Consider the following 16315-nt stretch of genomic DNA (forward strand, 5'->3'; position numbering starts at 1 on the left):
TTATTTCTTTGTTAAAGGACATGCTCTTAAAAAAAAAAGTTTAAGAGTTAAGCATTAAGGGTTTTATTTTCTAAGCTAATATGTAATGAATAAGATAGTGAAGATTATTGCACACGTGATGTGTTTAATATATACTTAAACACTTCTTTCTTTCCACCAAACCAATTCACATTTTTCCCCATTTCTCCCCTTGAGTTTTATCATCAACTATGTACAATAATCCTTTAATCCTTCTTCTATTTCATTTAGAAAGTAAATCCCTTACATCTGAAATGAAAGAAGCATTGTCACCGTTCACCATTATGTATTTTATTCATGGAGGTTTTAAAGTACCAGAGACAAAATATTGGTAAATTTGTAGAAAATGTGACATTTATAGAAGTGAAATCCAAGACATACCTGCAAGTTTAGGAGCTCTGAAAATTGAAAGAAGCAAGTTAAACTGCAAGTCCTGTTACCCATTCAAGTGAGGAAGGGTTCTCCATCAATAACCAAGTCATATTGTACTAGACTGTCTACCAATGCCACTTCCAGAAGGAAAAATAACTCTGCATCTAATTAGTATGGTGATAGACTCAAAATACAAAGGCATTCTTCTACCAAAAACTGCAGCACTTCCATAATGAGAAGTTTTTGCAGAGGTCTAAACATCAACTGTACAGACTGGTAATGAATTAATCTTCTGTAGGTAAGTATGAATATTTGACATGGAGAAATCAACATTTCATGTTCTTTGTCCTTTATGTGCCTAAGGAGAAGGTTTTACACCTCTGCTCAGAGTGCCTTGAGAGAGGGTTTAAATGAAACACTTAACTGTTGCTTAGAGGACTAACCCAGCAATCCTGCCTGAGGATGAACTAAGTGACCCAGAAAGTCTTTTTCAGTCTTATCTACAATTTATGAAGGGCAAATGTTACTTGTATTGAAGTTAAGGAGTTGGATGACACGGAATATTTGTTTATAAAAAATAAATAAATAAAGGGCTTTCTCTGTTTAAGAAATGGCCTCGGAAGAGATTCAATGTCAACCCTTTTCCCAAGTATCCGTGTTCACAATATAGTTAGATTCAAAATCATGACAAAAAACCTGCATGTAGAAAAAATCCACTAGATCCTTGAACTCACTCAGTCTCCACCTTTGCACAGTAGCAATCTGACACAGAAGATCAAAACTGATGTGGCAAAGGTTCAAAGTGCAATTTGGAAATTATCTGTAAGAGCCTCTCCTGAAGGGATTCTCTTTCATTTAACGAGCGCTCGTCCCATCTGGGTTTGACGCTGTGCTGGGCCTGCATTAATCAGATGAACACTGACATGGCAGCTAGTCCGATCCTCTGGAGCACATTCCAAATCCCATACACCAGCGTATCAAAACCTTATCTTTAGATATAACAGTTATTTTTCTGGAAAAATGGTGCACCTAGACCAGCGGTTCTCAACCTTTTTGAACCCGAGGTAACCTTCACTGGGCTTAAGGCACCCCTCTATAACTTTTGTGAACTGAGTGGCACTCAATTAAAAAAATTAATTTAAGTATTACAGTATTTCCCTTCCTAGACAAGGGCTAGGCAGCAGGGGTGGGGGATCATAGACAATGAGGGCTGGAGGGGACCTCAGGAGGTCACATCTAGTCCAGCCCCCTGCTCAAAGGAGGACCATCCCCAACTAGATGATCCCCGCCAAGGCTTTGTCTCCCTGGGTCTTAACAACCTGGAGAGTCCTAAGCCTGGTTTATCTCCTCACACCTCTCGGCAGCCTTCAAAGGATCTGGCAGCACCCCAAGGTACCCCAGCACCCTGGTTGAGAATCACTGATCTAGACTATAAGGATACTATTACTAGAGCTGAAAAAATAATCACTGACCTAAAATGTTTTTCCTCTCAGGTTCCAAGCACATTAGCATCTATTCGAGGATTTAGATGGAACAAAAACTCACATATGAAACTTTCATTTTCTCCCAATCCAATAACGAGTAAATATACATTCTTAAAAGAAGGGTGGGCAACTATTTTGGCTGGAGGGACGCTTAGTAGGTTTTGGCGAGCTGCTGAGGGCCGCAAGGGTGGCCCTGCACCTTGATAAGCACCCCAACCCCTGGTCAGCATCTTGGGACTGGAAGTCCCACCCCTAACCTTTCATACTGAAAATCAAACATCTACAACAATATATTTTATTTTAAAAATATATATATTTTTGCCCTGATTTGTATACATTCGCATTGTGTATGCAGACAAGATTGCATGATAGCAATGAGCACACAGCAGGGGTGAGGGACCGCAGAATCATAGAAAATGGGCACACAGCAGGAATCTGTGTGCACAGCCCCGACTTGGTGCACCCTGCACCTGCTCCGGACTCACCTGTCCAGGCTCAGCAGTGGCAGCCACGGTGGCACCGGGCAGAAACTGTTGCTCGATGCAGAGGAAAAGCAGCCCCTCCCCATCGCTGCTGCCAGGCAGTTCTCACTGCAGTTGCCGGGAGCCTGCATCGCACCAGGTTGCTTGCATCTCCATCATCACCGCCTCTGGGCTGCCCTGAAGAGCATCAGTGATAGTTCAGGGCAGCCGCAGGCAGCCCAAAGGTGGCAGTGACAGAGACACAAGGCAGCCTGGCGTGGCATAGGCTCTGGGCACCTGCAGCAAGACCTTCCCAACAGCAGCAATGGGGAGAGGCCACTTTTCCCCCATGCTGAGCAACAGTTTCTGCCCAGTGTCACTGCTGCTGTCAAGCCTGGACACACCGTGTCAGGGCTGCGTGTGCAGGTCCCCACTAGTACCGCAGGGCTGGGGCCAGCGGCGGCGGCACCTGGAAGGAGCCACCCCAGCCCCGATGCATGCTCGGGATAGCAGGATGCGCCAGGCCGAGCAGCACCTGGGCCAGGCAGTATCAAGGGACCTGCCACAGACTGGACAAAGCCCCTCCATGGGTCAGATCCAGCCTGTGGGCTGTATTTTGCCCACCCCTGCATTAAAAGCTGTCACCTGTGATATTAGGCTTATTTTGGTCATGGAGGTCATTTTGGTCATTTGAAGACAACTACAGAGAGATTGTCAGTTGAAGACGACTGATGCTGCCAAGCTGAATTTGGCTCAGAACAGTAATAAAAGTTTCCTGCTGAATCTTGTAATTTAACAGGACTACCCTGCTACAATAATACTTTAAACTGCAACGCTTGTCGATATGGCTCTCACACTCATGGAAGTGGACTAAGTCAACGTGCATGAGTACTAGCACCCCAGGAGAGCACACTGTTGTAACTAATGACATGTACATCTCTGCCTAGGGACAAGTCCTGGCTGTTACCAGATAGAGTGACATTAACTTCATGCCCAATTGAACATATTTTGCTTATATCTAAGATGATGAATATTAGATGTGGCAAGATATTGCTTGAAGTGTAATAATCCCAAGAAGATTTAAGGGACAGTGTTGATCTCCCTTGAACTACAACCAGCTGCACATAGGCTTTCCTGGTTTTAAGTTCATCAGTCGCTAGTATCATAATTTATTAATAAAGAAACCACTTAAAGCATCTATTCTTTTCTAAGGCCCAGCATCACATCATTTCTCTCAAGTTTTCCTTATTGTCCAAGTACTATCAAGGCTTGGAAAATTTGGAAAAATACAAAGTTGCTGAAGATTGAGGTTTGTAATTTTGAAAATGTTCTCCAGGATTTTAAATTTTCACGGCCAATTGGAAGATTTTTCATTTTACTGAACCTATGTTCTCAGAAAGTGAAACATTTTGACAAAAAGAAAACCTTTCCTACAGCCTTTACAAACACTTATCACATGATGTAGTTCTGGACTATTCCACATTTGTCTAATATGGATCTTAGGTCAGCTCATTTTATAAGCTACTTACCTACATATAGCTAAAATAGGACCATAGTTGTCCCCAAATCCATAACATGGCTGCCTTGACTTAAAACATGCAGAAGTGAGTTAAAACAAGGAAAAATAAGTGGATAAGATCATCTTAAGACGACGTGTTCATTTCCTTCCCATTAGAGCCTTACAGTTTCTCAATGCCATTCCTATTTATGAATTTCAGAACACTATTTGGATCCAGATTTTGCACAGATGTGGCATCAGCAAAATGTTTCATCCTTCTTTTACTAGCAGGGAACTAAACAGTTTATAAGGCAAGAAGTAGGAGGAGGGAAGGGAGATCACAAAAACAGAAGGAGGCTGTTCTGAATTAAATTGCTCTCTAATGGATTTTTGATCCTTCCAGATGTTTATAACTGTTTCTCTTCTGGGCAGCTAGTTACTATTCTCAGTAACAGAGACTTCTCTCAGAAACAGATTTTTTAAAATGTTTTTGGCTGTACTGAACAGCATGTCGACACTGAAATACACATGCATACAAAGACTGGAAAAGTCTGCAGTGGACTTTATACCAGGCCCCGCAAAAGATTTTCATAACATCGAAAGCAATTGGTTTAAATAAAAAGTTTTTGAAACTATGACACCCACGAACGTATAAAGAAACCTTTAAAAAATGACCAGGACTGGAATATGCTCCATGTTCATGACTGAAACATCATGAAATTAAAAAAAAAAGAAGGTATCTAGGCATACTAAAACTGAATGCTTCCTTTGCTATACTTTGCCCAGTACACCAAGGTCACTTGAGTTTCTATTGAAAAAAAAAAAAAAGAAAAAAAAAGCCCTAAAGAGCATAGGTTTAAAAGAGCAAAAAAATCAGATCACGCAAATTTTAAGTGTAAAAATGTTTTGAGATAATTTCATACTTCAACATGCAGAAATGCAAGTCAGTCTACTCCAAACGAGAGATGCCTACTTATTGGCCTCATGCTAGTACTTCATTGCTCATCACGCTGGGTAAAAGAGATGCAGTAATTATGCATTTAATAATGTATTAAATTTCTCAATCAAAATACATTATTATACTAATTTAAAGGAAATATGACCTTCCACATGGATTACATTTCCAGTATAAAAGCTGAAGATATCAATATAAATGCACTGCCAGGATTTCTTACCTGCCTTGTCATTTGCCAAACACAATCAATGAACTGAAGGAAAATGGGAGATCTGTCAGCACCAGCATGATCATCATCTCCATGGCCTACTCGCTGAAAGTCAGAATGAGCAACGTTTCATTTCAATTGCATCCATCCAAAGCAGCACCCACACCATTAATACCAAAGAGTCAACTGAGGTCAGCTCTCAGAAGAATGTGACAAATACAGTTCACCTGGTGACAAATTCCATCTTTCCACTCCCCCCAAATCCTGACTTGATTCATGTTTGTGATCCTGCCTTCTAGGAGACAGGAATGCCAACCACATGAACACAATTTAAAACGCTCACCTTAAAAATAAGATGAACACTGACTAAGCCCCAAAATTCCCTTGTCAATTCAGAGTTTCCACATAAGGACTGCTGCCTTGCTTATATGAACAGAATAAATAGTTGGGAATCCATGTTCCCCACCTCACTTCCACACAAGTACGGATTCAGTGAATCTGGCATTTTATCATACTGGATAAACTACCTGCAACAGTTACTGAGACTGTACTGAAACTAGGATTATTCTCCATACCCACATGTTATTGCACCTAAGCCTACAGAGGTCATGTATGCTGCACAAGGTTTTATAATTTACCTCTTTGCTAGTTCATACACACACTATGTGCTAGCGCACATACACTATGCTTGCTTTAAGACAAAGACTGTACCAATATTTATTTATTTTTTACCTACGTGATAGCCATATCCTTTCCCTAATATTTTCCCTTTTTATTATTTCTTCACTAAGTTCTTTCATCATGCTTCATAATCTTCTACTCTTCCAGTAATATCTAGACATTTGTCCTTTATTACTGACTTCAAATTTGTCCTTCTTGTAAATTATGTTGTGCACAAGTTAATAAATTAACGTTTCACATAAGTACAGCTTTTTTTCTATTAGAGGTGAATTGGTCCGATTTCTCCGAGACCGCTCAGACTGTTGGCACACAGCAAGGCACAGGGAATATTAATCTAAATGCTGCAAAACATCAACAAGTCAAGTGGCAAAAAAATAAAAAGATCTGCAGGAGATTATTTTGTATTAATTCTTTTAACTTACCATGGCAAACCGATGTCCAAAACTTATCCACTCTTTTTCTATAAGAGTTTCAAATCCTTTGATAGTTCGATAATAGCTGTCCAACATAAGCATGGCTAATGAAGTCAGCTGGGCAGTTCGATCCCAGCCATCACTGCAGTGTACCACCACCGATGTTTTACCAGATTCGATTTTATCAGCAATTCTGACTGCTCCAGCAAGAAGCATCTTTTAAAAACAAAAAACCCAAAAAAGTAGCATGTTATACACGACTTTAGCCCAAAGCCCTATTCCACAGTCCTAGAATACCGTATTGTAAACTAAGAACGCAACACACATTTCTGTGCGACCAAAGCAATATTTTAACTTAAAATTAGAGTCTCTCTAAATTCTGGACTATAATGAAAACATGAATAAGGCAGTGCAGACCATTCAGGAAACTATCAAATAGAGTTCAATTTTTTTTCCAAGAAAATCAGTTCTCTCGTGAACTATTATTCCTCCTCCTCAGAATTTAGTTTTGAGCCAGGGCAGAAGGAGAATACTTCCAGCTAATCAAGGCCAAAACAGTAGTTCTGGGCAACCCAAACGTACACGTGGGTTGAGCTGTCTGGCTTCTGAGTTCCCTGTACTGACTTACTGGTAGACAGAGCACATGTTATGTTCATCTTGGGAATGGGCCTTTATTTTTACTATTAATGTCTGGGTTCAGAAGTCAGGGGGCAAAACATGGTGGCCGCTCAAGTAATTCTTATTCCCATGAAATCTCACTGTTGATTTCAACAGTCTCCTTCTCTTTGGAAGTTGTTTGGGCTGCTCTTTGCATGTTTAAACTTCAGGTCATCTTTTCTCCTACGCAGATGTGTCTCTGTAACGTGACTCCATGTGGCACTGAGATATACATGAGAAACAGCTGGAAGCAGGACCACTGACATCAGAATAAGGGATCTCATGAGACATTTGGCATCCTTCCTTTCCAAGGCAAGCTAAAACATTTCTTGGAAACAGGAAAGCCTGTATCTGTTGCAGCAGCTGTGCTTTCACAAGCTCAGCCTTGAAAGCCATTCAGGCTTTAGAGACAAAGATTCATTGCATTTGCTCTTTTACGGTTAAACTGAAGGATGCCAGGAGAGAACTGTTAGCAAATAAGGTTAGAGCCTGTATTAGGAAATTACAGGGCCTGCAATTTGAGCTGGTTAGCTGTAAAACTCATGTGCGTAAGTCACAGACGACGTATACTGCACCGAAAACATGTAAGCATTGCAAACATCTCTTTGTTGGGTTTATGATAGCAACAGGAAAAGCGATTCCTTTATAAGTAAAGCAGCATTCTCTATACTGTCCTAGAAAAATCACTAATAATGATACAGATGCCAACCTATCACTAGTGTAAAAACTACAGAAGGAGGAAAGAGTAGATACATGCAGTGAACAGAAAATGGGGAAAAAAGACAGCTAACACATTAATTCAGCAACTCAATGGAAGGAGGTGAAGCATTTTGTTCCACTTCAGACAAACTTTTCATCTGTGAATATTTCTAAGAAACTAAAACAAATACTTTTATTTTATAGAATAACTTGTGTGTTAATAATCCTTCCAGCTAATTCTAAATGTACCTAATACTAGAGTTTCTAAACAACACTAGATGAAGTCACAGTTTGAGCTGTCAATACCAAACCATCTGAAACTGTCAGAATCACTCCACAAGGTGCATCCAGACAGACTTCACGTCTCAGGCTACTCCAACCTTAACTATGAAACCAAGAGATTTCACAGTCCAAGCCTGACATAGTATCACAAAGAAGCCTCACTGAATTAAAAGCAGGAGTGAAATGCAAATACTAGGCCTATAAATGAATATCTTTTTTTTTTTTTTTTAAATGGACAGTCATATTTAAGAATTGATAAACTTGGATGGAAAAAGCTACTGGTTCTGAATACTTAAATCTGGTTTAAAATATTCCAGTTCTGACAAAAAATTAAGCTCCCCCCAAATTAATAGATTTTTCAGAGAAATCTAAGTATTTGCTCCCTCTGCTGGCTCTTCTGCAGCAATTAACAAGCAGCACTACCAGAGCTAGGCCAAAATGGGTAATGCAGGTAAGCACATCAAAAATACTTTGCATGAGTGACATCTGAGCTGAAACTGCACGGAAACCAATTTCACTTTAAAATCTATTTCTTCAGTATTTGATACCAAAGTGGGAGGAAACTTCTTAAAGCAAACTTTGCAGAGGCTGGCTAAAACAGGTAGTCAAGTTTAACATGATCTTGCGTTATTTTAATAGCATGCTAAATAATAAAAGTAAATTGCAGTCCAGTTGTTTTCCAATTGGAGTTTGGGTCATGAAAATAAATGAATGTCCAGAGTAAAAACGCTGATGCTGCATTACCGGGGTAGAAGAATAAGAATGGCTGCAATAGTTCAAAATGATGTCTCTCTGGCAGATGACCAAGGAGAATTTGAAATTCTCACTGCAGTTTTCCAAAAGAAAGGATAACCCTGGTATCCTGGCTAAGGAGCAAAAATAAACACTGGCTAGCAACAACCTTGATCCTACACTTCACTGAGCTTTAACTCAGTATTTCCCAATGCCTACAAGATGAAATACAAAACATGCAATATCTATCTGTACTCACAATAAAACTAAGCGTTAATAAACTTTTTAGCCGATGATAAAAGACTCAATAATAAATTATATTTTTATTCTGTACTCAGAAACGCACATATCCTGCTTTAAAACGCCAAGAACATATTGACGTCACATCTCATGCATCTTACCCTTATGTAGTCCAACCAGTGTGTTGAATCTATGTTGGACAACCACCGAGCCTCATCAATAGCAGGATAAACTATTTCTTTCAGTTTGCGCAGTGATTCTCTCATCACATGAATGTTATGAATTTCCAAAAAAACCAGTTCAACATTAGGATAGGAACTTTCATTTTCATAGCCTCCACCTTTTACCTGTCATTTAAAAATAAATAAGTGCATGGGTCTAGTATAACGTTATCAACTTTTCCACGTTTTAAGCTTTTCTTAGCACAAATGGGAACTAGTTAAAAATAAAACAACCTCAATGTTACATCTCCCAAAAAACACACCTGTTTTCCGGTGTTAACAAGACCTTGTTAACAAACTACTGTTCTTCCATTTGGCCTATTGCATCCAATTCCTTTCTGACCTGCCTTAATCCCCTCTTGCATCCTTGCTATCTATCTAGTCTGAACCCTGCGCAAAACACAAAACCTTTTTCCAAATGTTTATCAAACAAACGAGAGCATGTTTCTGTTCTAGTTCAGTGTGCTGACACTACAGCAGGCCCAATAAATAAGAAACCCACTGCAGCATCTTCAGATGTTATGGACTCCACTGAAATATCTCCCTGCTCCACCTGCACAGCACAAGTATTGACCCATCTCTTCAACTCCCTGAGCTTTCTTTTATTGACACCACTGACTAAAATTTCTATTTTAGATGGCTTTGGATTCAACTGGCCCATGCCAAAAGGCATTCCAGTACTTCTGCAAGATGTAGTTATTTAGACAAGCAGATGGTCTTGCAGTACAAGTACAAGACGGGGAGCTGGAAAATTGATAAGTGCAAACCATGACTCGTACAACTACAAACAACTCACCCTTTCTGCCTCTGTGTTGAGGCATTTTTGATCAGGGGATAGAAATAGCTCTTATGAGTATCATAAGGATTAGTTAAATTGACTGAATGCTTTGATATTGAAGGGCTTCCCTAAGCATTGCTTTATTGCTAGAAATGATCATCCATTGGAAGTATACGCTACTTTTTAATACAGGAGCAATGTAATCTCTGTCAGGCACAATGGAGTCCAGTCTAAGACCAGGGCTTCTACACACTAGGACAGAAATAGTACAATTTTAGTATTACATTACATCACCTACTTTGTTTGCATCAGCAACACTATTTTGCCTGGCATCAAAGATGATAAGCTTGTGCGACTGGGCATTGGCATCCATTATGGTTTGTAAGTATTTTTCATCTTCTTTGCAATGTTTGTCATTTGGTCCTATCAGAGGCTGGCTGCAGCGTGTTATGGTTGCCTGGCTCTCGGGATGAATCCACGATAACACCTAGATTTAAAAGAGTTGGTGTCAGGACACTGTACCACCTGAAAAACATGGGTTCTGAGAGCAGCTTTTCAGTCAGCCTAATCCCACAGTCCAACTCCCCAGTAAAATGACAAATAAAATCTTCAGTAACAATAATTTATACCATACACGGGATCAAAAATATATAACATGCTACTGAAGTCATAACTGCTTCCAAAATTCAGTTAGCTCAAAATGAATTCTAAAGTTTAGAATCTAAACTATGATTTTATGCCTTGTACATTCAGTAACAGTTTTAATTTTTACCTTCTAACTAAAATAGTAAAGTGTTTTAAGTACAGTAATAGGGTTTTCTAAAGGTTGGAAAGGGAAACTACTTGAATGTGGAGATTTATGCACTCAAATACAGGTCTACCTTGTGATATCCTGCCCCCAGCTAAAACTACTGCAACTCACTTCTTGCAGCACATCAAGTTAAATTTCCCAACCTTTCTCCCCCTCGTGCAATTGCCATTTTCTCTGTAAACATCTCCTTCCCATTTTAATACGGGCATCTGAAAGGGATAAAGTCTCCTCCATGAATAACAGCCTCTTAGAAATCTACCACCTGGCCTTAGGGAAATACAGCACACATCGTATCCTACCTCCAAACGTGTCCCTATTCTAGAAGGGGAGAACATATTACTTCTATTCCCAAATGTACTACAGTGCAGTGGTGCTCATTAACCACAAGGTGATTCAACTCACCCTGGAGAACCTCCCACATTAAAACAAAAAACAAACCAACCCCCCCCCAACCAAACAGAAAACCTTTTCCTTGCAGCACCAAAACCAGCACTTGTACTTTCACGCATCCCTTCATATTTTACGTGACTTAAGAAAGAGCTGGATTATTGTTTTAGAAAAGAGCTCGATTACTGTCTTAAAAAGCCTTTTAAAAAAAACAAACCCTAAAGGTACCTCAGCTCACTTCTATAAGCCAGGTAACAAATGCAGAGTGAACGCATGTCTAACTGTACAAGTTTTACTCACTGGAACTCTTCCTTTGGTTCTAAACGCTGCCACTTTTGAGAGGTCGTCATCCTTCACACTGGTTGGCACAACAAGGATGGCAGGATAAGTATCACAGAGTTCAAAAGTGCTGTTAATTCTGGATATTTTCCAACTCTCGTTGGGCAAACCCTGTGCAGAAGCAAGATATTTTCAGATTTTTCTTTTTTAAATGCTAGATCTTTGCATGTCTCTGTTTGGCGACAAAAAAAAAAAAGCATCATTACATGCTTTAAGAGAAATGCTATGCACGCTGTTTTGCATAGTTTACTGCTTCAAAGGCACCGAGGTATTTTCCAATATATATTTTTTAAGATTGTGGGACAGTATGGCTAAATAAGGCCCACAGTTCATTTAAAAAGCAGTCATCATTATATGGGTCATTACTAAAGTAAATATTAGACTAGTGTGAAATAAAAAAAAGTTATTTTCTTCCAAAAAAATCAGAGATTGATATCAGACCCTCTTATACTTCTCTCATACGCATCTGTATAACTAGTGCTTATTTAATAGTAAATATGTGTACTAGTATTTGTTTTCTGAAACAGCTATGAAGAGTTAAGACTCCATATATGTATTTAGACACGTAAATAAAAATAGTTCAAGTAATTAACATTTCTAACACTACATATTTCAATGTTTATGGGTGTTTGCCACTCTAACAAAATCAGCTTTTGGACGGTTAAACAGGAATTCAAAAGACTAAGTTTAAGTACCCAGGTGCCCATATGTCTGCAACATTTTCTAAGAAAAATTTAAAAATTAGGTTTAAAAGATTATAAGAATAAAAATAAAGGAGTTAACATCTGGATAACTTACCTGCCTCTTATATTCTGCCATTGGATCATAAACTTTCCAGCCATTGATAGGAAATTTTTCTTTATAGCTGAATGCAAAAAGTGGCTGGAAACAACAGCGACAAAAACAAAAATTACACTCTGTTTTAATAGGCTAAAGCGTAACTGCCTTGGAAGACAGAAGTCAGAAGTCCAGATCTGGGTCATTTCCAACAAAGAATCTTGTACTATTTTCACAGCAGGCCCAGAGGTCCCAATCAGGACTAAATAATATCTAGCACTGTGGGGGGAGAATATCTAACAAAATAAAAGGCAGTCCCTCCCCATAGAGGTGAAGTGACTTGCCCAAAGTCTAACAACTAGCCACTGACAAAGTCAGGAATCGAAGCCAGGTCTCCCAATTCCCAGTCCAGATCTCTATGCACAAGACCAGACTGATATGGTACACCATCTCAAACTGTAAAGCCACTTGTGCTCAAGAGATGTTTGCTGGGCAGTGGATTCAGGAAGGCACCTGATCTTAATTTTGATATTCTGATATTCTGCATGTTAGAGAAAAATGCTTACTATAGTAGTCAACAAAGCTGCTCCTTCATCAGCTCTAGTAGGCAAATCTTAACACCCGGCTTAAACAAACCAGTCTGAACATTTTTTTTTATTATACAAGATGTGGGAGAAAGCTTCACCTCCCAGCCATTAGTGCCACAGATTTCCCAGGTAGCAGAAGCCAGCTCGCAGTTTTTTAAGACTGCAGTAAGGAAATCAAGCCAAGGTAATCTGTCTGCTTCATGATATATCAGACCAAGAGCTTCATGTATTTGTTATGAAGTATTTGCTTTCCTTCCACCTACGCTTCCTAAGCCAACACTGACAGACAGACATGGGCCACCTCTACCCATTTTAGTACTTACCAGCCCATTAGAGACAGGAAACGCACGCGTTACAAGGTTCTCAAAAATCTCCAGTCTGCTTTGTTCTTCCTGTTTGTAGGCAAGCCTCAAGTTTCTCATATCCTGTCAGAAAACACATCTTACTTTCTACAGTTTGATGCATTAAAAATAGCAGATGTTATAAACATGACTGAAATCAAGTACACTGGCTACTAGCATCACGACAAGTCAGTTTCCAATCTAGATGCACACATTAACAAAGTTCTGTCCTAGAATGAAAATACTGGGGACCTCAGGAAGGTCCCACTATGCTGTACAAATAAGCATTTTTCCCATGAATTCAGCACTGTGGTGAAATGCAGTGTTTAACAGTGCAGGAAGTGAAATACATCATTCACTGAATCTGAAGGAGGAATTTAGGTATGAACGGTACAATTAGTGGCCATTTAGCTCAGTTGGTTGGAGCGTGGTGCTAATAACACCAAGGTCGCAGATTCAATCCTTGGTTCGACTAGATGATCTCTTGAGGTCCTTTTGTACTAATCTATGAATTCCTAATTTAATGAAGAGTGCTATGGGGTTGTTTGAAAACCTTGGCATTTAATTCTCTGTTAAGCCTCATTCAAAACTGGTACCTCAAGCAAACTACTGTTATGCTGTGGCACTAGCTCAGTGCTGAGAACAGGTTCTCCTACTTCCTACAGCACCTAAATATTTCATGGTGGTTTGTGTTTTCTCCCACATGCAATGGAAGTTATAATGCAGATGCCTGTCAAAAAAAAAAACCAATCAAAAAAACCCTTAAGCAATAAAATGTATTTCCTAGGAACTAAGTCTGTATGTACCTTGCACACAATTTCTATCCCAAAGGAGTTGTCTCCATGGCTCTGTGCCCCAATCTTTTCAACTCTACTTATTACTCCAAGGGGAACATCAAGAACAAAAGGTGGATCCTGGAATTTGGATAAAAAAATAAATATTAATTTCAAATAATAATAAATTAATTACAAAATCCAGTACATTGCACAACAAAATGTGTGTTCTGCCACAGTAATTTATACTGCCATTTGGATTGACGGCTGTGGAACTTTACATTTGAAATTTAAACCAAGTCTGTCGCTGCTTGTCAGCATAGAAAAGATTCTAGCTAGAAGAAATATGCATATAGATCTTAAAGTCTCACCCTCTCAATGCTTTTGATATACAGCCTGTAGTCCGTTACTGTCAGCGTACCACTGACTGCTCCCATAAATGGACAGATATACATGACATCTTTAGCTAGAAAAAAAATGCACAAATCAAAAATATTTTGTTACGGTAGATATTTGTGCTATGATCATCTATTTTATATAATAGCTTCCTGCAGCTTTAATTTGGCTAAAAGGCTGATATAACACCTTACAAATGAAGTCGTTTCAAAAGTACAACTGACCTGCTACCCCTACAGCTTTGATTTAATAGAAAAAGTCTTCTGCATTCCTACCCACAAAGATAATAATCAAATGCCCAAGTCCTGCACAATACATGCAGAATAAGCCTACTGAAAAGAATGAGGATATGGCCTCATGCATTGTTCCCACATCACACAAAGCATTTTTGCTGGGTGCTAATGAAATGACAGGCACATTTTTTTTAAAGTTCAGCATTTCTAAAGGGCCAAAATTAACTTGTGGTATCTTGCATATAAGAAAACCTAAGTGGCACAGAACACAGGTCATTTGGTGAAATTTCCTATAATCTCCTATCACTTTGGTCCATATCTCATCCACTTCTAATCAGAACTGAGGGTTTCTCAATTGTCAAGGATTCTTCCTTTCACAAAAAAAACAAACAAAAAAACCCCAGACTGTCCCATTTCTACCCTTTTCAGACTTTCACAGCTGTGAGCAGTATTTTCTGAGCTAATGCATAATCCTTTGTAGCACCATACTTCAGTCATATGGAAAGGCTCACAAGCATCAGTTGACCTATTGCCGAACCTTGGGCAAGTTGCTTAAGTAAAATTTCACAACAGGATCACTCAAATGTGAACTGTATACGTTACAGCACAAACTAATTAAAAAAAAAAATTTCCATTCATTGACGTACACCAACCACTACATAATCTTGTTTCACATAACTGTATGAAGCCAGTAAAAAACAAGCATCTAAACCTCAAACTACCTTATATACAAATTGACACTAATAGCACTGCTGTTGGGCCGCTTAAATGGAATAGGTAGGTATACAGCTATTGTGCATACAAAAAAAGGGAAGAGTTTTGAAAATTTGGCCTTGAATACACAGTGAGCTACTGTGCTATCTTTTGCTTCTAGAGATGGAATTTAAATCTCAGCTGAATTAGTGGCTTGTTTTGTGGTCACTACAAAAATATTTACCCCTATAGTAACTCCACTACAACTTGCCACTACAGATCATTAGACTGAAAAACCTTGTACTGAAGTTGGGCAGGAGTCATTACATTTTCATTTCTTTACTGGCACAATTCTGAATTGTTGAAACTAAGGAAAAAACTAGATTTTGAGCACAAATGCTCTCACCTAACTTATCTATGTGAATCAGCTGCTTACAAAAAGCAGCTCACACAACAACTTACCCTTTAATTTACTCCTAGCCCTGCATTTAGCATCAAATGACTGAGAAAAATCAACAACTAATTTGATAATTCAGTATAAAATTATAGAATAAAAAAAGACAGTACACCAGGAAATAACTTCACTTTATGTTTATGCATAAATAAAGTAATGATTTAATGCTACTCAGTGCAGTGCTCAATGCTACACTTACCAATAACTTTGATGGATTCTCCAGGAAAAAGTGGTGCCTCTTCCATCTGTGCCAGCTTGTTCCCATCTCTCAGTGCCTGGCAGAAATCCAAAGCCACAAGTAAATCTCACTTCCCATCTGCGTAGCAGTGATACATTTTGATACAAAATGCCTCTGCTATGAGGTTACAGGACACTTATCTTTTTTTCCAGAGCACAATCACATTAAACAGTAAAGTATTAAAAAACCCATACAGCTTGGGTAGCTATTTATTATGCAAGCATTTAACTATTAGTAACAAAGCATTAAGACAACTATTAATTTTAACATGGCTAGCTACATATATAACACACCAAAATGCAAGCAGTAACACCAGCCCAAAATAGTAAAAAAAAAAAAAAAAAAAAAAAAAAAGGTTAGCCTTTTATAGAAGAAAGTTTGCATTTGGGGCATTTTTATCTATTAAGGAATATGTTCAAGTTGGTTTTTTTTTTATATAAAAGTGTTTCTATTCTTAACAATTTAATTAAAACTGTGAATACTTTAATTTCAAAGAACTGTACAGCAAAAATTTACAGTATTTATTTATTTATTTAACATAAAACATTTAAAGGCTATCATTCTATCAAAAAAAAAAATACAAAAAA

The 16315-nt window shown here is 38.6% G+C and overlaps 1 protein-coding gene across 6 annotated transcripts in view; it reads right to left on the reverse strand.

Annotated features, from left to right (window-relative positions):
• Positions 1-16315, reverse strand: part of MTMR1 (myotubularin related protein 1) — a 40829-nt gene that overhangs the window by 12736 nt on the left and 11778 nt on the right. For 3 of the 6 annotated variants that reach the window (XM_014601177.3, XM_014601165.3, XM_014601171.3), the window contains 10 exons: positions 15690-15765; positions 14086-14180; positions 13748-13855; positions 12924-13025; positions 12035-12118; positions 11198-11347; positions 9998-10186; positions 8862-9047; positions 6100-6306; positions 5009-5101 (listed from right to left, as the gene is read on the reverse strand). In XM_014601177.3, coding sequence (XP_014456663.2) covers positions 5009-5101; positions 6100-6306; positions 8862-9047; positions 9998-10186; positions 11198-11347; positions 12035-12118; positions 12924-13025; positions 13748-13855; positions 14086-14180; positions 15690-15765 — 1290 coding nt within the window. The remainder of the gene's footprint in view (positions 1-5008; positions 5102-6099; positions 6307-8861; positions 9048-9997; positions 10187-11197; positions 11348-12034; positions 12119-12923; positions 13026-13747; positions 13856-14085; positions 14181-15689; positions 15766-16315) is intronic. The other 3 variants (XM_059732865.1, XM_059732867.1, XM_059732866.1) reach the window with 1 other exon arrangement.

This window comes from Alligator mississippiensis, chromosome 8, assembly GCF_030867095.1.
Source record: "Alligator mississippiensis isolate rAllMis1 chromosome 8, rAllMis1, whole genome shotgun sequence".
NCBI classification, from domain to species: Eukaryota; Metazoa; Chordata; order Crocodylia; family Alligatoridae; genus Alligator; species Alligator mississippiensis.